Raw genomic sequence first — 25411 nt, 5'->3', positions numbered from 1 at the left:
AAGACAAATGACTAATATAGCAACGATCCGCTGCCGTCGCTCTGCGGAATAGGAGCGGCGGCAGCAGACCGCTGCTATCTGCTATGGGCCGCCCAGACGATGTAGCGATCACCCGGGCAGCCCCCTCAAGCTCCCCGCGACCCCCCGGCTCTCACCCGCTCGCTGCCGACACGTGTAATAGGGGCTTAAATGTTGATCACTTAAGAGGCTAAATTGTCACTGCACGATCGCTAAACCATTGCTTGAGAGATTTATGTGTATGTGTAAAAGGACCTTAAAACATAGTCTAATGGGCTACAGACTGTAGGGTCTTTGTGGAGGACTTTCTTCTGGAGAATTGCAGCAAAATTATATGACACTATGTGATGTTACATTTCAACACCAGTTGTCAATTTATCTATCGATATTCCGGAGAAGCAACAAAGGAAAAGCACATTGCATCCCCTAAATATGAAGTGCCGTGGAGCGAGGTGTACTGTCTTTATTGGTGCAATATGCATGCACCTAAAGATTCTTCTGGAGATAGAGATGTAAATGTTAGTAAAGGAAAAGTCTGGTGTAAATTTTTATTAAAGTTTTGTATTGTCCCCCAAAAGCAAGGTCACTCATCCGAGGCGGGATGTGTGGAGGTTTTCAGATGTTCGGCGCTGAGCATCTCTTTCATGGATTTCCCGATGGAAGATGGGAGTAGTAGTCTTAGCCACTTTTAATTTCTTTATTATAATAAATTAAAAGTGACTAAGACTACTACTCCCATCTTCCATTGTGAAATCCATGAAAGAGATGCTCAGCGCCGAACATCTGAAAACCTCCACACATCCCGCCTCGGATGAGTGACCTTGCTTGCTGATTTCCACACCGAGTTTCTCAGATCTTCAAACGGACAGCAGGCGATAACTATATACTTCAAAGCGTCTGCACTTTGCTCTGCAGTATTAAACTATGTGCCCGGACGTTGTCTTTTCTTCTTTCCAGTATTGTCCCCCAAAAATTATACAAGTAACCAATATACACTTATTATGGGAAAAGCACATAAAGTGCTTTTTCCCCTGCACTTACTACTGCATCATACTACTGCATCAAGGCTTCACTTCCTGAATAACATTGTGATATCACTTCTTGGATAACATGGTGATGTCACTTCCTGGATAAAATGGTGATGTCACTTCCTGGTTAACATGGTGATGTCACTTCCTGGATAACATGGTGATGTCACTTCCTGGATAACATGGTGATGTCACAACCCGACTCCCAGAGCTGTGCGGGCTGTGGCTGCTGGAGAGGATGATGGCAGGGGGATGCTCAATGTCCCTTCAGTGCCCTGTGTCCCTCAGTGTCCCCCTGCCATCATCCTCTCCAGCAGCCACAGCCCACACAGCTCTGGGAGTCGAGTTGTGACCTCACCATTTTATCCAGGAAGTGACATCACAAATTTATCCAGGAAGTGATGCCTTGATGCAGTAGTAAATTTTCGCCAGACTTCTCCTTTAAACATAAGAACTTAGGAGCAGGCAGAATGACCCATATTTGTCAGACTATACCACATCTGAATATAGGAAATACCACAATATCACATGTCATATCACATAAAGGGGGATTCCAGTATCATATATTGTTTTGGTATTAGGCTTGGGATGTGGTTAAATAAAAGTTATACTCGCCTACCAGGATTCCCTATGGCAGGGATGAGGAACCTTCAAGCTTTAATGTCGGCTGTCCAGGAATGATGGGAATTGTTGTTTTGTAACAGCTGGGGGGCCGAAGGTCTTCCTATGGCTTCCATTCCAGTCCCTGGCTTCTCACTACTTGTTCTCTCTTCAAGACGTCTCAGTAGAACCTGCCGACAATCCCTGACTGAGACGATGGGAGTTTCACAGTGGGACCACATAGGAAAAAAGTGACCTGAGTTCTTTACAGACTAATCTGCATCACTGTGTGTGTGAATAAGGCCTTGGTGCGGTGTTCCCAAGCTGCGGATTCAGGGAACGATGGGAAGTCACAGTCTGGCCCTATTCCTCGGGCCGACTGTGAGGCGCAAACGAGCGATGTCAGTGCTCGTTTGCTCCTCGTTCCCCGCTCGCTGCCACCGCTACTACATGCGGCGGCTGCAGGGAAGCTGCCCAGGTGATCGCTGATCGTCCGGGCAGCCCATAGAGGATAGTAGAGATAAATGTGAACAGCGCTCCAATGTGTGGGGTCTGCAAGACTTAGGTAAATGCAGGGGAGTAAAGGGAAGACTCTCACCTGGATAGTGGCGGTCTGCTGTAGCCGATCCTATTCCGCGGAGCGACGGCAGCAGATTGCCGCTATCACATGGTTGAAAGACAACGACACAACGATCAGCTGACATGAATGATGTCAGCTGATCGTTGCCTTCTATTCTACGGGACGATTATCGGACAATTTCAGCCAAATACATAGGGGGAGATTTATCAAACATGGTGTAAAGTGAAACTGGCTCAGTTGCCCCTAGCAACCAATCAGATTCCACCTTTCATTACTCACAGACTCTTTGGAAAATGAAAGGTGGAATCTGATTGGTTGCTAGGGGCCACTGAGCCAGTTTCACTTTACACCATGTTGGATAAATCTCCCTCATAGTGTTAACTTACAATACACCTCAGTTGTCTTGGCAAAGATTTATAAATCATTGCACAAAGGAATGTGGGCAGTAACCAATCAGATTTCAGCTTTCACTTTTTTAAGGTCTTTTAAAAAATGAAAGCAGCAATCTGATTGGTTGCTATGGACAACTTACTGCACTATTCCTCTTTAAAAGGATAATAGAATTGATAAATCTCCCAGCTTTTATCCATTGCTTTCTCCCTATTACTAGGTCACTATGCACACTGAGATTTATCAACAAACCGCTAAAAAAAAAGCAAACCTGAATAGTCTAAGCGAGCCACGTTTTGCGCATGCGTACTTCAATCGTGGGAAACGAGACGTGTTTTGATCTACTCTGCCACCCGTAGCCGGCACTTCTGGAGGAGGCGGGGCCGATGAAAGCGCTGGAAGCTTGAAGAGCTGCTGCTGGCCGTACTGGACTTGTATACTGTACTCTCAGGTCAGCGCTAATAATCCCCCGGGCGGGAGCTGGGACCGGGCGTGTATCCGCTATAGCAGCTGCTTTGGGGGTCTGTATCCTTATTATACTGAGGCATGCCGGGAAATGTAGTTTCATTGCAGCTGCCAGGCTGGAGCACTATTTTGCAGTGTTGGGAGGAGGTTGTGCAGAGAAGCTGTTACATTGTCCCAGTATCAGTCATAGCTGGCAGAACTACAACTCCCAGCATGCCCCTAGCAGCTGAGGACCTGCTGGGAGTTGTAGTTATCCTTACAGCTGTGCTTTACTACCATATGGTATAATAGTTGCAGGTGCCAGCTGTGTTATATACACTTGCCAAGCTGTTGCAAAACTACAATTCCCATCATGCCTGGACAGCCGAAGCTAAAGCTTCGGCTGCCCAGGCATGATGGGAATTGTAGTTTTGCAACAGCTGGAAGGGGTGAAGGTTCCGAGCCATAGAAAGTGGGCGCTGTGAATGTGGCGCTGTTCTCCGGAGCAGCGCTCAGAACACCGACCTTCCTCTAGTTATTCCCTATGTAAGGGGGGAAATTTATTTCTGAAATAAGAATACCCCTTTAAAGGGAACGGGTCACCTTGCTCTTGCAGTGCACTGTACAAGCGATCGCATGTTCAAGTTCCCTTAAAGGGAAAAAAAATAAAAATTTTAAATGTCCCTTTTCACGTTTTTAGGCTATGTTCACACAACGTATGAGACCAGCCGGGTCACGGAGCGGCCGGTCTCTGCCCGGATGATCTTGTTAGCTGTAGTGTTCTGATGCGGGCGCATGCATCAGAACTTGCCGCTGCACACAATGAAGCAAGTGGCCGCTCGCTTCATCGTGTGAACTGACATGGGTTTCTACGGCCGCAATTAACGGAATTTCGGCCGCAGAAAACTGACATGTCAGTTATTTGCGGGTCCGCATGGGATCCCGGCCGTAGCGTATACAATGTGTATACGCTTCGGCCGGGATCCCATTGAAGTAAAGGCAGTGTTCACAGGCACATAAAGGCACAGGCCAATGGCAACAACGGCCGTACTTTTACATAGTGTGAACATAGCCTTAAAATGAGTGTATGAGGAGGGGAAAATTTTAATTGTCTTTGCCATGTACCACATCAAGAGCCTAAGATAGTAAGCTGAATTATGCTGTATTATCAGGGGAGGTGGGGGCAGGGTTATAATACACAGCTGTATACCGGCGGCAACTGCCAGGATTAGAGAATACTTCCATCCCTGCAGACACCTTGTCGCCATGGTCATTGTCCCTGCTGATATGAAGGACTTTCATGGTGCCTGAACAAACAGTCATGAGGAAAGTCCCTGTAGCTTCTTTCCCTATACCCAAACGTTAATCTTTTTAGGGGTTGTCCAGGCTTAAAAAAACCCAATAGCTACTTTCTTCTAGAAACAGCACCTCTCCTGTCCTCAGGTTGGGTGTGTGTTTTGCAGCTGTAATACCACACACAACCTGAGGACAGGGGTGGTGCTGTTTTAGGGGGAAAAGGACATGCTTTTCTAACCCTGGACAACCCCTTTAATACAGATGCAAAAATTAAAGAATCAGGGTAGGTTCACAGTACGGAATCCGCGCAGATAAGTTCCGGCACATTCCGTCGCTCGTACCCACTTACGGCCACGCGCTTTTCTTCCTGTGCCATAGACACTATTCTATGGCCGGGCGGATTCCGCATTCCGCCGAAAGCACTGACTAGTCAATTGTGTCTATGGCATAAGCAAATATGCGTGCCACCGGGTACGAGCGATGGAATCTGCCAGAACTTATCTGCGCGGATTCCGTAGTGTGAACCTACCTTTAAAGCCTAAGTGTTGGGTGTAATAATGTCCTCAACAACCTTTAGTAAAGGTCCACTTACCCGGGTCTATTGTCAGGTGAAGGTCCGAGCTGAACATCAGTAGTAAACGTGTTCTGTTACTTTTCACAAATGTTGTTGAACTATTTACATACAGAATTGATGCTTATTAGTGGGAAAACTGGCATTTTTTCTCTCACCAGCCCTTTGAAATTAGTTACAAAGGGGATGACTGCCCCCAGTAGTGTATAGCCCCCCCGTTGCTCCCCCAGTAGTATATAGCCCCCCTGTACTCTCCCCCAGCAGTATATAGCCCCCCTGTTGCTCCCCAGTAGTATATAACCCCACTGTGCGCTCCCCCAGTAGTATATAGACCCCCGCTGTGTGCTCCCTTAATTATATAGATTCCCTGTGCTCCCCCTCCCATATAGCATATAACAGAAAAAAAAAAAAACACTTATACTCAGCTGGGTCCGGCGTTTCCTCTTCTCTTCCCACTTGTGGTCGCACTGCAGCGGTCACAAGAGGCCGCTCTCCCCTTGTCCTGGCGACGACGCTCCAGTGACGTCACTCGAGAGCTGGCACCAGAGGCACTACAGGTATACTGAACTGCAGCAGGGGTCCGGACAGCTGGCTTCTGCGGTCCTCGTTCGAATTGTGGTCCACCAGTTAAGGACCCTGATATAGAAAGCATAGAAATATACTGCACGTATACTGAGTTGTGTTGTCTCTGGATGCAAGTGTCAATGTTTCTGTAGCACTGGATAACCCCTTTAAGTGGAAAAAGCACAAAGTTATCGACACCTTTGAGGCCCTACGTCTCTAGGATGAATGGGAGGTGCTGGTGGATCCCAGAGATCAGTCTCCATTTACTTATAATCTTTACTTATGTCTCCATAGGACGAGGCCTGAGCACATCCACCGCTGACGGGACGGAATAAAGTGAAGAATTAATGTAAATGTTCTGTTGCTGAGGTTGTACCTTGAAATTCTAAACCTTATCGTAACTATATGGCCGGGTTCACACCACCATTTGCCTGTATACTGTACAAATAAATTATATACTGATATATATATGCACAGATAGGCCCAGCTCTCCTGTAGAACTCTATTACAAGGACACTCATCTCTACTCTTTGTAATAAAGACAACGATGCGTCGAGAAGCTGATTATCTGCCGATCATTTAAATTTGCCAAAAAGTCATTTGCGGCGCATCGCTATGTATAGTGGTGTGTGGCCAACAGCTGATGACAGTGTAAAACTAATAAAGTTCATACTTACCTATTCTTCCCTGGTGTCCTGCAGCCTTTCTCTGCTGAGGTTGGTGACCCAGTCTCTTCAGTAACAGGCTGCGCAATCCTCACTGGCCTGTCTCGGCCAGCTGAGCAGCCTGTCACTTGAAGAGACTGGCCCAAAAGCACCAGCGGCAAAATCTATCATCTATCTCCTATCTATCTTTCTCCTGTCTGTCTGTCTGTCTGTCTTTCTTTCTATCTATCTATCTATCTATCTATCTATCTATCTATCTATCTATCAGTCTTTAATAACAGAACCCAGAATCACATTTCTGCTTTGTCTCTTAGATGTCTAGATTACCCAGAAAAGCAAGACTGGCCGCTGTGGCCCCTAAGGAGGAGCTGTCCTTTCTGAGTGGAATGTGAGTGATTTTTGTTCCTTGATGTCACATATGGAGGAAAGAGCCTACGTATAATGCCCCGCACCTATACAGCCGCGACCTGTCTACCTCCCAGTAAAGATGATTGCCGACAAACCTGATATCGTGTATAGGAATTTCATTTTTTTAGGTTGTTCTTCAGATCCAAGTGTTGTCTGATGGGAATGATCACTTTAAATCCAAATGGGGGGGGGGGGGGGAAATAGAAGATCTCAGATACAGATGTGAGAATTATAAATCATATTATATTGAGGCTAAGTTCACACGAGGTGTAAATGCTGCAGATTTTAGGCTCAGATCTGCAGTTATAGTGGTTGGCTGTTGGAGGGGATTTTAGATGTTCAGAGCATTCTGTTTTAGATTTCGCACACATCTGCAGCCTATCATTTTCATCACCATTGGACCCGGCCCGATTGCACAGAATTAACTTTTTTTTATGTCTGAATAATTTGTTTCTATCAGGTCAGATTCAGAAGAAATGTCAAATAATGAGGATGAATGGAAACCACAAGAAAAACCCTCTAAGAAACAAAGAACGACCACCAAGACAGCTGTAAAGAAGACTGCTGCAAAACCAAAAAAGGCTGCTGCTGCCCCGAAACCAAGAAAGGTGGGTGAAAATGTCTTTTTTCAATACCTTAAAGGGTTAATATTAGAGATGAGTGTGGAGCATGCTGGAATCTGATCGTTCAGCATTTGATTAGTGGTGGCTAAAAACATTGAATGCCATCCTATGGAGTCCTGGAAAACATGGATACAGCCATAAGCCATAGCTTTTATCCATGGTTTTCCGAGCTCCCTAGAGCGGCATCCAACTTCTTCTGCCACCGGTAATCAAATGCTGAACAATCGGATTCCAGCACGCTTGAATTGTGCTCATGTCTAGTCATTACCAGAGATAAAGGGGTTGTCAATGTGCAACTGATGTCAGGGACATATATGTATTTGTCCTGTCCGCTTCTGTTGCCGGGTCCCAGGCTGACACATTTGGTGACACTCCGTTATCACCAGAAATGGAAGCTGAGTGTAGCCAGTATAGAGTCTATAGTAAGCTTCTGTTTCTGTCGGGAACGGTGCGTCGCCAAATGTTTTGAAAGTATTGGTGGCAGTGAAGTGCGAGAAGCCCGGGAACAGGATAGGTCCTATACGTCCCTGACATTTCCCCTGGCAGCATAAAAAATTAAATCTTATGCTGAACAACCCCTTTAAGAATAGGAAATAACAAAAATGATTAAAGGAGACCTGTCACCCATCCCCCCCCCCCCCGTGCCAGGGTGACAGGCTCCTGACCCCCCGTTACAGCCCCCTATACTCACCTGATCCCGCTGGGTCCCGCTTCCTGATCCGGTTGGTTCACGGAGATATCAGCGTTCGAAGCCCGGCGCGCGCGCTCACAGGAGAGTCCGACGCACATAGAGAATGAATGGGGAGTCCAATGCTCCGTCATTCTCTATGGGCATCGGACTCTCCTGTGAGCGCGTGCGCCGGGCTTCGGGCACTGATATCTCTGTGACCCGACCGGATCAGGAAGCGGGACCCGGCGGGATCAGGTGAGTATAGGGGGCTGTAACAGGGGGTCGGGAGCCTGTCACCCCGGCACGTGGGGTGACAGGTCCTCTTTAAAGGGTTGTTGTGCACAACTTATGGCTGTGATCTCCTCTATCATATCACTGCCAGCTGAAGCTGAAAATGTTGCTTCATTTTAATATTTAGTGTATGTGCATACTGAGCAATTCTCGATGAATTAAAGCAGAAAGTTTTCTGTTTGGAATTCCTCGCCTATTCTGCTCTGGCAGAATAGGAGCTGAATTTTTGCAGAATTTAAGCGGAATCTGAGCAGATATAGAGCGTAATGCAAGCGGATTTCAAACAGAATTAAAGGGGTAATCTGGCGGTGGGGGGGCATTTTTTTCCTGACACCGGGGAGTAAGTGGCTGGGGAAAACAACGTCCACGCACCTCCCTGGTCCCAGCGGCGGGTCCCGCATTGCTGCGCTCTGGTCCCCGGTCACTTCCTGGTGTTTGACGCGGGCCTGAGACGTGACGTCTCAGGTCCGCTCAGCCAGTCAGTGAAGGAGGCGGGATCCGTTTCAAGTCCGTCACGTCTCTGGCCCGCGTCAGACACCAGGAAGCGACCAGACACCGGAGCACCGCGATGCGGGACCCGCTGCTGGAATCGGGGAGGTGAGTGGACGTAGTTTCCCTCAGCCACCTCCTCCACTCAAAGCAGCACACTGAGCACGGCGGGATTCGGAATTCCGACGTTCTTTCTCAGTGTGAACGGGGTCAAATCCCTTTTCGCTCTATAGAAAGGAGAAATGTTGCATTTAAACGAATTCCGAGTGGATTCCGCATGTATTTTGACGCGGAATTCTGTGAGAATTGCTCAGTGTGCATATACCCTTACAGTTCGTATCCTCTAACATAATACAGAGCTACCGGGTACCTTTTACTGTGATTATAACTATAACAAAACTGAACACAGCAACAAGTGGACACAATCTGAGATTATTGGGGGAAAGGTCAGAGACAACACAAGAAAATATTACTTTACTGAAAGAGTAGTAGATGCTTGGAGCAAACTTCCAGCAGATGTGGTTGGTAAAGCGACAGTAACTGAATGTAAACCTGCCTGGGATAAACATATATCTATCCTAAGATAATAAGGGAAATAATAAGAGTGCAGACAAAGGGCCCTATTCCACCGGACGATTATCGTTCAGATTATCGTTATATCGTTCGTTTGAATAGCAGTTAACGACTACAAGAAATCGTTGATCGTTTAATAAGACCTGGACCTATTTTTATCGTTGCTCGTTCGCAAATCGTTCGCATTGAATAAGAAGTTGTTCGGTCGTTCGCAGTAGTGACGAACGCTATAGCGACGACAAGACGACCGCAAGAACGATCATAAGTAACGATTATCTTTCCATGTAAATGGGTGAACGATTTCAGGTCTTTCGTAATAGCAGTCGCTTGGATCGTTTATCGTTAACGATTATGCGAACGATAATCGTCCGGTGAAATACGGCCCTAAATGGACCAGGGGGTCGTCGTCTTCCGTATGTTTCTATGTGTATAGTGTGGGCTCATTTGTTGAACCTGCACTGTATTTCCCCCTGACCGCCAGTCATTAAGTCTTGCAATGAATGTCTCCAAGGGGTTTACCCCTTCCCAATAAAATAGGGACCCCAGCATAGAAGTGATTAGACATGATGGGCTGAGCAGCAGCTTAAGCCTCCACCTCTCCAGTACAAATAAACGCTCAGCTGAACCAAATGTATCTGTGTACGGAGGGATCGGAGAGTTAGCTGTTGACCGTTCAAAAGTGTGTTTGGGTACCTTAAAGGTGTTATCCAGGATCAGAAGAAAAACAGCTACTTTCTTGCAAAAACAGCACCACCCCTGACCTCAGGTTATGTGTGGTAGTACAATTCAGCTCCATTCACTTTAATGAAACTGAGCTGCAAAACCCCAAACCCAACCTGAGAACAAGAGAGGTGCTGTTTCTGGAAAAAGGCGCCCATGTTTTTCTAAGCCTGGATGAACTCTTAACCTTGTTCATACTAGTCGGACAGATGTCTGGTTAAGTTCTATGTAAATTAAATATTTGTATAATTTATTTTTATTATCTTAGGTTGCTGCCAAAAAAATAACCAAAGCATCTGGTGCTGCTCAAGAATCTGCTCCGGATAAGGACAGTATAAAGACAGAGCCTTTAAGTAGTCCTGAGGTATTTCATTGTGACTTCACCCCGGGTAACCTCTTAGTGATCACCAATACATGCTTTTACTGTAGCCACTTAGGGGCCATAGGATAGAGCGACACCTTTTTATGGCAGTCTAGTGAAAGTCCTGCTCTGTCAGTGTCTTGTGCCATGTGGAGCAGATGCTTGGCTGTCCATTGACAGCTGAGCTGCCCCTCTAATGGGTGGGAAATAGTACCACACCTCCTCAGGTTGGGTGTGGTATTACAACTTGTTTCCAGTCACTTCAGTGGAACTGATCTGCAATACCACCCACAACCTGAACACAAGAGTGGTGCTGTTTTTGGAAGACATCAGCTATATTTTTCTAATCCTGGATTACTCCCTAAAAGGAGAAGTCAAGCGAAAATATTTATTAAAGTATTGTATTGCCCCCCCCCCAACTTATTACAGGAAATGCTTACAAAGTGCCTTTTTTCCTGCACTTACTACTGCATCAAGGCCTCACTTTCTGGATAACATGGGGAAGTCACTTCCTGAATAACATGGTGATGTCACTTCCTGGATAACATGGTGATGTCGCTTCCTGGATAACATGGGGATGTCACTTCCTGGATAACATGGGGATGTCACTTCCTGGATAACATGGTGATGTCACTTCCTGGATAACATGGTGATGTCACTTCCTGGATAACATGGGGATGTCACTTCCTGGATAACATGGGGATGTCACTTCCTGGATAACATGGGGATGTCACTTCCTGGATAACATGCTGATGTCACGCCTGGACTCCCAGAGCTGTGCGGGCTGTGGCTGCTGGAGAGGATGATGGCAGGGGGACACTGAGGGACACAGGGCACTGGAGGGACACTGAGCCTTCCCTCTGCTATCATCCTCTCCAGCAGCCACAGCCCGCACAGCTCTGGGAGTCGGGTCGTGACATCACCGTGTTATCCAGGAAGTGAAGCCTTGATGCAGTAGTAAGTGCAGGGAAAATGTGCATTATGTGCATTTCCTGTGTATATTGGTGATTTGTATAACTTTTGGGGCAATACAATACTTTAATGAATACTTTAATTTTCACCGGACTTCTCCTTTAGGGGACAAACACACTTGCCGGATCCGCAGCGAGTCCTCTTGCTGCGTATTTGCAGCGAGACTCGCTGTGGATCCCGGCCCTATTCTTTCAATGTTAGACCAAATCGCAGCAGGGATGTACATCCCTGCTGCGAGTTTGTCCCCAGCCCGCCCCGTTAACCCCCGTCCGCCGGAGCATATACTTTACCTGATCCCGGCTGCGGCTTGCTTCGGCGGTTCCCGGAGTCTTCAGCAAGCCGGAGCCGGGATCAGGTAAAGTATATGCTCGCTCCAGTGCCCGCCCGCAGCCCCGGCCGTCTGATCACCCCCCCCCCCCCCACAGCCCCGATCACCCGCCCGCAGCCCCGACCGTCTGATCACCCCCCCGCAGCCCCGATCGCCCGCCCGTCTGATCCCCCCCCCCCGCAGCCCCGATCGCCCGATCACCGCCCCCTCGCCCCCCGCAGCCCCGATCGCCCACCCGCAGCCCCGGCCATCTGATCAGCCCCGGCCGGCCCCCCCGCAGCCCCGGCCGTCTAATCACACACACACACACACACACACACCCGATCGCCCGGCCGTAGCCCCGGCCGTCTGATTACCCCCCCGAAGCACCGATCTGCGGGCGGCCGGGTCTGCAGGGGAGCAATCTGGGCTGTGGGGGGGTTTGATCAGATGGCCGGGGCTGCGGGTGGGCGATCGGGGCTGCGGGGGGGGGGGGGCGGGGTGATCAGACGGCCGGGGCTGCGGGCGGGCGATCGGGGCTGCGGGGGGGGGGGGGGTGATCAGACGGCCGGGGCTGCGGGCGGGTGATCGGGGCTGTGGGGGGGGGGGGGTGATCAGACGGCCGGGGCTGCGGGGGGGTGATCAGATGGCCGGGGCTGCGGGCGAGCACTGGAGCGAGCATATACTTTACCTGATCCCGGCTCCGGCTTGCTGAAGACTCCGGGAACCGCCGAAGCAAGCCGGAGCCGGGATCAGGTAAAGTATATGCTCCGGCGGACGGGAGGTTAACGGGGCGGGCTGGGGACAAACTCGCAGCAGGGATGTACATCCCTGCTGCGATTTTGTCTAACATTGAAAGTATAGGGCCGGGATCTGCAGCGAGTCTCGCTGCAAATATTCAGCGAGGAGACTCGCTGCAGACCCGCCAAGTGTGTTTGTAACCTTAAAAAACATTCTCTCTCCTGTTTTGGTAGACTGGGCTTTGGATGGAGGAAGCCCCTTTTATAAAGGGGCTTTATATGAGTGTGAACTGAGAGGAAGCGTGTGCTGCCTGTCACATAATGAAGGTCTCAGCCTGACTGCAGTTCTCATAATCCAAACTAAAACATATCAATTCTTTGAGCGGAGAGCAGAGGCGCCCTCTACTTAACATTGAGACAGTGAAGCAGGCAGGATTCTGAGCGGAGTCTGTGGCGGGGATTCCGATCTGAATTTTCACCTGTTTTCGACAGTGTGAATGGCCCCTTAGTGTGAGTCAGTGGTGTACTAGACCCCATAGGCACCCAGTACAGGTGATGTGCTCAGTATATGTGAGACAGCTAAAGGCCTTACCCCCATCTTTGAATAATGGTTTTCCTCTTTTCCTCAAAGCGGAATACAGGGCCGAAGCTGCTCTCAGTGAAGGCGGAACGCAGAAGTGTTGGCATTGAGGATTTCCCCTCTACTAGCAAACTAGACATGGACGTAAAAGTAGAAAATAAATTTCCTTCCAAGTTGGAGGAAGAAGAGCCACCGGACGATTTCACCTTTGGTGGTCCACCGGCCAAGAAACTGAAAACCTCTTCTGATCCTGCTGGTAAAGTGGTGAAGAAGTATAAGGGCACCAGCTCGGGCTCTGATGGCACTGACATGAACTGGAACGTTGTTGAGGTAAGAGCTGGATGGACACATGGGTTTAGCTAGGGCATACGTATATGCTGTTATACATGTAAGATACTGTGTCAGTGACGCTCCAGCTCTTGTGGAACTACAACATCCAGCACGCTCGGGTTGTTCTGCAAATGTTGAAAAGCTACAACTCGGATTGACAATTGTCTTCTCAATTGATATGGAGTTTTCGAAGTAAAAAATCTTCACCAAGCATACTGTATTTTCCGGCGTATAAGACTACATTTTAACCCCGAAAAATCTTCTTAGAAGTCGGGGGTCGTCTTATACGCTTGGTATGTTTGCCCCATACGATGGGGGAGTTTAAAAATGGCCCCATCCCCACCGTATGGGGCGACCACTACAAAAAACAACAGTTAATTCACCTGGGGCCTGTTTCTGGCCTCAGCACACCTCCTGACCCGTTCCTCCCCAGGCAGTGTGACGTACACTGATTGTGCCAGGGATCCCTGAAGCTCTCCCGAGCAGCCGAACATCTCATTGGAGAAGCTTGGAGACGCTCAACTGCTCGGGAGAGCTTGGGGGATCCCTGGCACAGTCAGTGTACGTCACACTGCCTGCGCCAGGAACGGGACAGGAGGTGTGTGGAGGTCGGGAAAAGGCCCCAGGTGAGTTAACTGTTTGTTTGTTTTTTAAATTTAGGGGTTAACATTTTCTGGTGTATAAGGCGAACCCCTGACAATCTTCTTGAAAGTCAGGGGTCGTCTTATACGCCCAGTCGCCTTATACGGCAGAAAATAAGCTAATCTAATGAAGGTTTTGTTATTGCAATAGGTAACAGTGTAAAAGCAGAATCGCTTTAGAGCTTTAGCGACTAAGTTTCAGGAGATTCATCACTATTAGTGTTGTGTGAGCACTAAAATGTCCTAACAACCCCTATTGAAATCAGTGGAAGACTCGACCAGGTACACCCTGCTCGGCAGAGAGGAGAGTGCCTGGTTCACAGTCAATGTGTCTTGCAGTTAGGTATAACATTTTTTTCGTTCTAATTTTTGTATATTTGATTTTCACATCCCTTCAAGGAACAAAATATACAAAAATTTGATGAAAAAGATGTTATACCTAACTGCTAGCCTCTGTTGATGGCATACAGCTGGAGTTGTAATGTGTCTTGCTAGTTATTTATTTCACCAACAGGACGTAGTAGTGTGTACTGTGTTACTTTTCTTCATTATTCAGTATTTTAACAGCCTCAGTGCTCCCGGCATCATTGTGAATGATGATGCCAGGAGCTCCGGAACTGTTTAAATATTTATGCTCAACTAAGCATGCTCACTCAACACAGATCACAACATTGTTTATCTTGAACTGATAATGGGTTATACTCTTATAAGACTCCAGAGCTGCATTCAGTATTCTGCTGGTGGTGTCACAGTGTACATATGTTATACAGTTTTGGGACAAAATTGGCGGAATTTTGCGGTGGAGCTCTCCGCCATGGAATCCCACCTGCCTCAGTGTCAAGCAGTGTTTCTATGGCTTCGCGCCTTTGCTCAAATAATTGACATGTCAATTCTTTGAGCGGGGAGTGGAGGCACGCAAGCTCTCCTATAAAGACCCTGCTTGACACTGAGGCAGCGGAACTCCACTGATTTTTCTCAGTGTGAACTGGCTCTTGGGCTATGTTCACACAATGTATCTTTTCGTAAAGGTACGGCCGTTGTTGCAGGCGGCAACAACGACCATACCTTTTATGAAAACATACGTTGCTTAGTCTTCTATGGAATAGTGGTCGCAGAAAACCCTGTCAGTGCACGCTATAGAGCGAGCGACTCCGGTTGTACGCTCCATAGTGTGCTGTGGGGAGTTCTGATGCGGCGCGCACTGATGCGCCCGCATCAGAACTTTGCGGCTACAAAGATCATCCGACAAGTACTGCAGTACCGGCCGGGATGATCTTTTCAGAGACCGGCCCTTCTGTGACCCAGCTGATCCCTTAGGTAGGTATATGTCTTCTGCCACATAAGAGAACTGATAGGGAGTAAAGGGGTGGGGGTGGTATTTTTATCATTTGTGGATGACTTCTTCTTCTTATAGGTGTTATCAGAGAGGACAAATATTGAACCCTGGGTTTGCAGCAACATCGTCCAGCTCTTTCAGGATGAGAACACCATACCTTTCATTGCCAGATACAGGAAGGAACTCATTAACAATCTGGATGCAGACTCCTTGAGAGAAGTGCAGCAAACCCTAGAGGAGCTACGGTGAGCATGTGGCCTCAATGTTTCCTTACAGGTTATGTAGATTTGTCGCCGTATTGAAAGGCGATATGTCAGCAGTTCTAGTTTCCCTTCCCTAAGCTGGAAGTTATAACATCCCTCTGCTGCTGACCACAGAGTAAATAGGCTTCATGTGTTAGAAGTGTCCACTGAGCGCTCCTTAACCTAGAAAGCTTCAACAACAGCTTCTCCCTGAATTCCCCTATGTTCTTGTTTGACACTTCAGTGTCTCAAGAGTGAAGGGGGGAGCACATTTAGGGTTCTTTTACATAAACAAACAAGTGGCAAGCAGCAAGAGCCTTCACAATGATAGCACAGAATTTTTTTTTTCTTTTTTTAAAAGAAATCAACGGGTTATAATCGCAGACAGTTTTGCAATATACTCTATTTTATAAATTTATTTTTAAATTATTTGAGTTTTCTATGTTTTTATCAAAGTTATACATACAGAATTTTTTTTAACTGAGAAAAGACCAAATGTTGGAGGGAGCGCGGACCACAGTTTAACTGGAAGGGAGACACCTAGTGGTCATATGTATAACTGAAAGTGTTGTTTTGTTTTTGCAGAAATCAATAGTACAGGCGATTTTAAGAAGCTTTGTAATTGGGTTTATTAGGCAAATATGCCATTATCCGCATTCAAAATGCCTTTCTCCAGGTCCCCCCCCTCCTCCTCTCTCTCATTCACTGCTCATTATCAGGAAATCTCTACTCTTTTACATCAGTCGAGCCCTGTCTGTTCTATGGAGGGGGGAGGAGGGAGCAGAGAGTAGAGAACAAAGAATTACACAGTGGGAGCTGTGTGAAAGCCGGTATTCAGAGGTCAGTGCTGACTTCAGAGGAGATAGCTCGGTGATGTAGCTGTAAATTAACTCTTTGTTGTCCTGTTTTGGTGCCTCATCTCCCTCCACTCCTCCCCTCTCCATAGAGAACAATGAAGACAGGGGGGAGAGCTTCAACTGCTTTTTCATTATAAAAATGCATTTTTCGGCTAATAAACCCAATTACAAAGTTTCTTAAAATTGCTCGTACTATTGATTTCTGCAAAAAAATGGAAACGACAGTGACACTTTAATTATTGCAAAACTGCAATCACAACCTTTGTTGATTTCTTAAAATAACATTTTTTGCGACAGTGCCTCTTAATATGCATTGCAATCAGCTGCACATCCTCTATTTAGACAGATTTTATACGGCTGCACAGTCGATTATTGGGTAAAAATGTAACTATTTTTGTATGTTTTTTTTTTTATCAGCTCTGTTGCAAAGAAAGCTCACAATCTGCTGGAGAAACTGAGGAAAGAAGGAAAACTAAACTCTACTCTACATACAGCCATGCTGAACTGCAGGTCAATGGAGGAACTAGAGCATGTGGTTAGTATGTGTCTGTATATGGATAGAGCTGTCCTAGAACATTACTGTAGAGGTAACACATCTCTCCTGTCTTTTATCTAGTACACGCCTTACAAAACTGGAAGCAAAGGCACCAAAGCACAGAGAGCCAGACAGCTGGGACTGGAAGCTGCAGCTAAAGCCCTGATCGAAACTCCAAAACAACTAAACCTCCATATGTATATAAAACCCAACACAGAAGGTACACTGCAAATAAGATATTCCTTAAAGGAGTTGTCTATGTATTGCTGGGGTGTGTGAGTTAAAGGGCTATTCCACTTAAACATAACTTTTCATATGTTGCTGCCCATGGTGAGACTAACAATTCCTTCTATACCTTGTTATTATCTATTCAGTCTCCTGGGGTGGGGTGGTCCAGCAGAAGGAAACTTTCTGATATGGGGGCCCTTCCAGTAAGTAGGGATTATCCAAGCAGAAAACTCCTGCTAGCAGTATACATAGGATGTAGTATAAAAATGCGCAGGTAATCATCTGCCTTTAGGTAAAGAAGTTATCCAGAATTAGAAAAGCATGGCTGCTCTCTTCCAGAAACAGCGCCACTTTGGCCTCATGCAGCTCATTTCTATTGAAGTGGTTGGAGGTGAATTGTAATAGCACAACCTGCGGACTGAGGACGGTTTTTGCAAGGAAGCAGCCATGTTTTCCTAAGGGGAATGTGTCCCCCATTATTATTTTTTTTTTACTGATTAGAGACAGATACTGAAAAATTATTTTTTATACTCTATTTCTGTTTTCTGATGTAGTTTTTTTTAATTTTCCTTATTTTATACATGGGAATAGCTATGTTGCCTAAGTGTTCTATTTGGCATTTAGAGAGATTTTTTACACCAAGCCTTATGGACAATGGGAACAAGACTGGAACTGATCCTATTGACGAGGCAGAGTTTTCTAGGCAAGCTCTAAGATCTGTGCAGTGGTCAGTGTACAAGGAGTATAGTTCATCATTCAGATTTATGGACTAAGCTCATGTGACAGAGGCCATCAGGATTACATCTCGGACAACAATGCACCATATTAGAAATCATGTGCATGTGGCTGTAAAACATTTACACTGAGCATAATGACCATTTGCTTGATTTATATTTTATTTATATAACAGGAATGCAGCACTAATAATTTCTATAATGCAGCAGTAATTTATTATGCTACCACTAGATGGCAGTGCTGCACAACTAAACTGCTGACCTCCAAAGTCTTTGGATTGCAATTTCTGTTGATATTTTTTTTCCCTTTTTCTCCAATTATGTTAATAAATAAGCATTGTAGGTTTCAGCTAGTTATGTGTAGTTTGCCGTTCTACACATATTCACATGCTAATACCCTTGCATTGTTGTTCACCATTCATAGCATTTTCACTTATAACAGTCCTGAGCACCAAAAATGAAATCATAAGAGTGTAACAGTACTCAGTAATTTTGTTGTATTAGCAAATATATATATAATATATATAATATATATAATATATATAATCATATTACAGTGGTGCCTTGGATTACGAGCATAATTCGTTCCAGGTCCGTGCTTGTAATCCAAATCCACTCTTAAACCAAAGCAAATTTTCCCATAAGAAATCATAGAAATGCAGACAATTGATTGTACACCTGAAAATAATGTTTTATTATTCTGAATAACTCTGTAAAACAAATAAACATTCAGAAACAGTAGAATATGTGATATTATAAGTTACTGTACAGTAATGGAGAGGATGGGAAACAAGGGAGCATGAGGGAGTGAGCAGGGCAGATGTGGGCACATATATGCAGCACTCTCTGTCCGGGGAGAGAGGGGTTACAGCTATGGAGAGATTACCTCCACAATCCTGTCCCCTGATGTAAGCCCCAGCCTGAAGTGGATCTGCTATGATTTGGAAGATGAAGGGAGACTTCCTGGGTCAAAGTACAGTGCTGTAGACCCTGCTATACAGACCCTGCCCCTTCCCCACTTGCGCTCCCATCCAGTACAGGGAGCTCTTAAACCAAAACAATGCTCTTAAACAAAGTCACAATTTTGAAAAACTGTGAGCTCTTAAACCAAGTTACTCTTAAACCAAGGTACCACTGTAATTTTTTTATATTATACTGAAGGCCTGTCAACACTTCAGGATATCGAGATGGGAGTGCAGCACATCTTAGCAGACATGGTTGCTAAAGACAAGGAGACACTGGAACACATCAGAAATCTGTAAGTACTAACGGATCCTCAGACCTCCTGCCTATATCTGGTGTAAGGTGGAAAACTAAGCTTACTAACTAAGTCTTATTGGGCCCTTATGCGGCTTTACCTGAGGGTAACGTAACCTAGCGATGCTGATAGAATGATGTATTCCTTGCATCCTCCTGTGCAGCCGTTTTCCTAATATCCTGGAGTATAATCTTTATGCTGTGCCACTCCCTCTGCCTTCTGACCACTCATTGACTGTCTGCCGAAACACAATATTAGTGGCCGGTGGGCAGAGAGAGCAGGTCCTCATGAATATGGAGGACTACTGAGCACATGCACATAACGGCAAAGATTAGTGCTGAGCCTTCGGTGTTGTCGATATTCATGAGAGCAACTTCAGATCAGCGGCACAGTATGAGGTAGTTAATACATGGTGATATATTTTTTTTAAGCGTCTCTGTCACTAGTTTATGCCCCCCATTAGATAGGGTTTTTTTCACCTTTAAGTCTCTTTAAGACACTTTTAATAAACCTTCCACCTTTTGTTTTAGAATAAACTCTGCTTTTCCATGAATTGTTTTTGCTGTTTGGGCATGGTTGGATCATCTTTTACATAAACCTCCAGGTTGCTGCCATGATGACGGGGTAGTCGCTGACCTCTGTGGTAGTTGGCACAACACCACTTAGTTCAGTGATTGGCTGCAGGGTGTTTGGACTTTGCTGGGGAAAGTGAAGGCAGTGGAGAAAACTAGGACAGTGCTGCTGATCTGAGCAAGGATAAAACAGATGAGTATATACTGGCATAGCAAGGACTACAATATATATATAGAGGATTAGAAGAAGCACAGATACTCTCCTATCCTCAGGTTGTGTGTGGTATTACAATACATCTCTGTTCTCTAAAAACTGAGATGCAAATCCCCACACCCAAACCGAGGACAGGAGGGGTCCTGTGTCTGGAAGAAAGCGTCCCCTTTAATAGAACCTTACATCTGATCTGACAGTCCCGTCCACATTCGGCCTGTAAACACTGGACATAACACACGTTGTATCCTTTTTGTTGCTCTATTCCCAAATACAGCATTTTTCACATTATACTCCCATACAAGACCTGATAGCTTTGTGAACGTTTGGCTTTTTACTTCCTAAGCTATTTTTATATGCCTTTTGCACTACAGCAGATTTCTTGACTATTCCTCCTGTCATTAATCCTCAGTGAAGCTTCTCGGAGTAGAGAAGTAGTAGCGCTCAGCCTGAGGCTTGAACCTAGAGAGATTATTTTGGTTGGCTGGCAATGCTCTATAGAAATACATGGTACAGGTCAGGGGTTCATCTGCAGTGTACGGAGCTCTGACAGCGCACATGTTCCCTCCATCTAGTTATACAGAACAGGATGCGGGTGTGGACATGAACATATTGCTGGCAGGACCACGTCTGTGACTTGTCTATGCTGTGTACTGTTGTGATCTGTGACAATATGTTTATCGCAAGCTATTGTGTCAACCGGCCATTGTTTTATTGTACTTGTAGCTGCAAACAAAATTACGTCACCCTCCATTCCACTCTGGCTAAATCAACAGGAAAGGAGAAGGAAGGAAACGTGAAAGACGTCGACAAATTCCATTTATATCACAACTTCACCAGCAATATAAGTAGAGTCCAGCATCATCAGGTAAAGCAATGTCTGTGTGTGTACAAGGTCTCGGGATATAGACATAGGTGTATATGGAGTTATTAGGGCACCTGCTGCAGCTCCATGTATGTGGATGCACAAGCAATGGAAGGGATTGGAGCCTATTAATCCCCTGGTTTGGATTCATTTTGGATTTGATGTCTAATTCATATTCAACAGTATACACAGGGACCCCTGTATACCGAACGTCGAAGCATCCATTGTATGCCTCACTGTGCTGTTAACATTGGCTGGGCTTTGTGCATTGTCACTCACCACTGACTGGCTGCACACATTTGTGGGACTGGGTGCCCAGTGAAACTTAAAGGGGTATTCCAGAGAGTTTGTTTTCAATAAAGTTACTTTGTACAGTAAATAAATGAGGGGGGACTAATGTTTGTGTTGGGAACTGCAGGGCTGTCAAAGCCTTGCAGTTTGCAGTCTTCTGCTCTGATACAGTTTTGCCACACATCGGGAAAAGTACAAGAACGCGGGGGTCCGACTTTTGTACCCCTCGGCGATCTCCGAGTGGAGCCCCAGCAGCTGTGTCATAAGTAGAGCTGTGGGTGGGGCGCATTACTCGCAGCTTCATTCATTCCTATGGATCCGATGGAAAGAGGCAAGCACAGTACTCTTTCTGTCACTCCATAGGAATAAATAGAGCCAATAAAGCCTTAACCGCAGCTCTATTCATAATACAGAAGCCGGGGGCCCGATACGGAGATTGGGGGAGCTGCTTGTCACCACTAGTAATCATCACTCGCTGTGCAGAGGCTGTCAGACACAGCAATAGTGACAGGCGGCTTCCCCCCATTTATTGTATATTCTAAATACACAGGGGACACCCAGCTTCCTGACCAGGAACTTGCACAGCTCTGCAGTTCCTGACACAAACATTGGTGGCAGTAGAGAGAACTTTGTCTCCCCTTTCTGCTGCCACTCAACATAAAATGATGTATGAATAAAAAAATATACATTTATCTTAATTAGGCTATATTAAAAAGTAATATAACTTAATGAAAGCAATGTATAAACAAAAATATTAAAGGAGAATTCCAGACTGGGACATATTTGTCAAAACTACCGGGAAGGGGGTGGGTGAAAAAACAACAACCTGCGCTTACCTCCCAGTTTCCACCACTTCTTCTGCCTCTGCTCCTTGCTCCTATACATACTTACGATCTGTGTGAAACAAATCTAAAAAAACAAGGTCAGATTTGGCACAATTTACGTTCATTACATGTTAACTGTATGTGCGCTGGAACCGTGTGAACTGGAGAATGGAAGGTCTGTGGCCAACATCTTTTAGCAAATAGATGACCATTATAGTAAATAGGAATGAGTGTCCAACTTACTGCGTGCGCTATCACATGTGGATGCTTTGATTTTGGCGATGACAGAGTTATATAAAGTGATTATATTAGATGGTGGAAAAGAGAGAAATCAACCCGGTATTGCATCCGCATAGATCTGATCCGTGGTTTTTATGGATGTCACAAAATTAACACAATAGCCTAATATAAATCAAGGTGTTGTAAGTAAGACCGTGATTATGGACTCACAATTATGGACAACTTTTCAGGACGTATGAATAAGGCCTAACTGTAATTCTGTCCATAATGATAACCAGGAGGCTGCTGAAAGGTTTAAAGGAGAAGTCCGGTGAACATTTTTATTAAAGTATTGTGTTACCCCCCAAAAGTTATACAAATCCCCAATATACACTTATTACGGGAAATGCTTATAAAGTGCTTTTTCCCTGCACTTACTACTGCATCAAGGCTTCATTTCCTGGATAATATGGTGATTTCACTTCCTTGATAAAATGGTGATGTCACAACCCGACTCCCAGAGCTGTGCAGGCTGTGGCTGCTGGAGAGGATGATGGCAGGAGGATGCTCAGTGTCCCTCCAGTGCCCTGTGTCCCTCAGTGTCCTCTGCCATCATCCTCTCCAGCAGCCACAGCCCGCACAGCTCTGGGAGTTGGGTCGTGACATCACCATGTTATCCAGGAAGTGACATCACCATGTTATCCAGGAAGTGACATCACCATGTTATCCAGGAAGTGACATCACCATGTTATCCAGGAAGTGACATCACCATGTTAGCCAGAAAGTGACATCACCATGTTAGCCAGGAAGTGACATCACCATGTTATCCAGGAAGTGAAGCCTTGATGGAGTAGTAAGTGCAGGAAAAAAAGCACTTTATAAGCATTTCCCGTAATAAGTGTATATTGGAAATACAATACTTTAAAAAAAATTTGTCTGACGTGCCCTTTAAATTACAGATCAGGAAATGTCGCTGTCCGGAGTACAAACTGCAAAATTTTAGGATTTTAATAAAATATAATTAGTAAAATAGGAGTTTAACAAGAAAACAAAATACTTATATAAATATAAAACCCTGAATAGGTTGTTTTCTGATGATACATTATCTGGCAGAAGAATATGAGCAAATTAATTATAATAAAATGATTTATATAGCGCCTCCATATGTGTAACCTCACAGCACTCCATATGGTATAGTAGATGCTATAGCAGAGTTACGGTATATACACATACCCTTCATATAAGGCACAGTCCCTATTCCTGATCCATTCTCACTGTGCATTACACTATGGCCGTGGTGACAGGGAATGAGCAGCCACATGCCGTGCAGAGAACGATCACTGTGATACTTGATATTTAGGATTTCTTGTTCTCCCACTACTCCACACTGTCGCTGATCCAGCCTTGCCCTTTTCAGACATGAATCAATATCCTAACCTTTACAGTGTATTGAAGATACCAGTACAGTCTTAAGAGCACATTCTGCCCTAACGCCTGTCCCCGGGGCAATGGCTAGACACACTAAAACTTTGTTTCTGTAATTCTAGTTGAGATCAAGGCACTTTTATGAAGTCATTGATTTTTAGCTGCAAGGAGACCTCTGTATTGGAACGCAGGACCTGTCACCTTTATTGCCATGACATAAAGATACATAGACTTCACTGTGGGATTTGTCCTTTTGGTGAATAAAATATTCTGTACAAGAAAAATTCTACATCAGAAGGGAAGATGAGTTGCCTGTGTGCTGCGTGTTCAGGAAAAATTGCAGCTGACTTCCATACACCCCATAGCTCCATGAACTTCTGTGTATTATTTGGAGAGGGGCTTATAGCATATGTTATATCAGTTTATAGATACATATTCAGGTTGTCAGTATGTTACATTACGTTTCCTGTACTTATCCTGAGTTACAGCCTGTATTATACTCCAGAGATGCACTCACTATTCTGCTGGTGGGGTCACTGTGTACATACATTACATTACTTATCCTGTACTGATCCTGAGTTACATCCTGTATTATACTGCAGAGCTGCACTCACTATTCTGCTGGTGGGGTCACTGTGTATATACGTTACATTACTTATCCTGTACTGATCCTGAGTTACATCCTGTATTATACTGCAGAGCTGCACTCACTATTCTGCTGGTGGGGTCACTGTGTACATACATTACATTACTTATCCAGTACTGATCCTGAGTTACATCCTGTATTATACTGCAGAGCTGCACTCACTATTCTACTGGTGCGGTCACTGTGTACATACATTACATTATCATGTACTGATCCTGAGTTACATCCTACATTATACTCCAGAGCTGCACTCACTATTCTGCTGGTGGGGTCACTATGTACATATATTACATTACTGATCCTGAGTTACAGCCTGTATTAAACTCCAGAGCTGCACTGTGTACATACGTTACTTATCCTGTACTGATCCTGAGTTACAGCCTGTATTAAACTCCAGAGCTGCACTGTGTACATACGTTACTTATCCTGTACTGATCCTGAGTTACAATGTGTTGTATTCAATGGGTGATGGGGTTATCCCCTGTCCATTAGATAGGAGATAACTAGCTGATAGCTGGAGATCTGCCCACTTAGACCAGCACCGATCATGAGGTCAGTTGTCCTTTTAAGTGAATGTAGTATTAGCCTGCATGCTCAGCTATCACTGCGTTCACTGTTAATGGAACATTGAGTATTGAACTTGTAAATCCCATAGAGAGTGGAGCAGTGACTGAGCATGTGCGAGCTGCTCCATCCACTAAAGGGTTAGGGGACCTTTAGAGCGCCAGCAGAGAACGTTTACTCTTGGGTCAACCTTCACCTGTGGACTTTTTAACACATGTTGTAACTCGAGATCTATACAAGAAAGGTAATATAATGTACTAACAAAGTGAATTATCTTTTTTTTATATGGCTGAATTGCTGCTGGTCAAAGATGTGAACGTTATTTGCAACTGAACAAAATAAGTCTTTTAGAAGGAAAAATAACTCCCTTCCCTGCAGGCTGCCGTCACCTGCCCATCAGGGAAAATCTGTAGAAATCTTCATCACCAGAGAGACCAAGACAGAACACAGGAATAAGGGGTGGGGCTTAGCTAGAGTTATACAGGGGAAAGATAGAGATAGCTTTGGCTTTGTTCCTGCAGTCTCAATCTGTGAGCCTGTCTACTTCCTCCTGAGGGTCCAAATTGTGCCTGAAAGGTGTAAATCAAGGCTTCCCCCATCTTTAACCACCCATAATTTTTTGGGGCAGCTGATCCTCGTGTAAATACGTAAATCCTAATGTTCCTACTACTACATGTACACAGAGCTGCATCCTGAGTGTAATCTCCTGCGCCCCCCCTCCCCCGTTTCGTTTGCAGTAATCA

At 45.4% G+C, this 25411-nt stretch overlaps 1 protein-coding gene across 3 annotated transcripts in view; it reads left to right on the top strand.

Moving 5' to 3' along the window:
* The first annotated feature begins 2765 nt into the window (after positions 1-2765).
* The window catches only part of SRBD1 (S1 RNA binding domain 1), a 138521-nt gene continuing 115875 nt past the window's right edge, over positions 2766-25411 (top strand). Inside the window, exons 1-11 of one of the 3 annotated variants that reach the window (XM_069954974.1) lie at positions 2766-3067; positions 5786-5840; positions 6471-6544; positions 7025-7172; positions 10199-10294; positions 12942-13220; positions 15276-15442; positions 16714-16831; positions 16913-17051; positions 18955-19051; positions 20561-20702. In XM_069954974.1, coding sequence (XP_069811075.1) covers positions 6471-6544; positions 7025-7172; positions 10199-10294; positions 12942-13220; positions 15276-15442; positions 16714-16831; positions 16913-17051; positions 18955-19051; positions 20561-20702 — 1260 coding nt within the window. In that variant the 5' untranslated portion in view covers positions 2766-3067; positions 5786-5840. Of the gene's footprint in view, positions 3138-5785; positions 5861-6470; positions 6545-7024; positions 7173-10198; positions 10295-12941; positions 13221-15275; positions 15443-16713; positions 16832-16912; positions 17052-18954; positions 19052-20560; positions 20703-25411 lie in introns of all 3 variants that reach the window. The other 2 variants (XM_069954975.1, XM_069954976.1) reach the window with 2 other exon arrangements.

The sequence above is a fragment of the Dendropsophus ebraccatus genome, chromosome 15, assembly GCF_027789765.1.
Source record: "Dendropsophus ebraccatus isolate aDenEbr1 chromosome 15, aDenEbr1.pat, whole genome shotgun sequence".
Taxonomy (NCBI): domain Eukaryota; kingdom Metazoa; phylum Chordata; class Amphibia; order Anura; family Hylidae; genus Dendropsophus; species Dendropsophus ebraccatus.
Note: the sequence above shows the minus strand (reverse complement) of the source record. Positions and strands in the feature narration are given on the sequence as shown.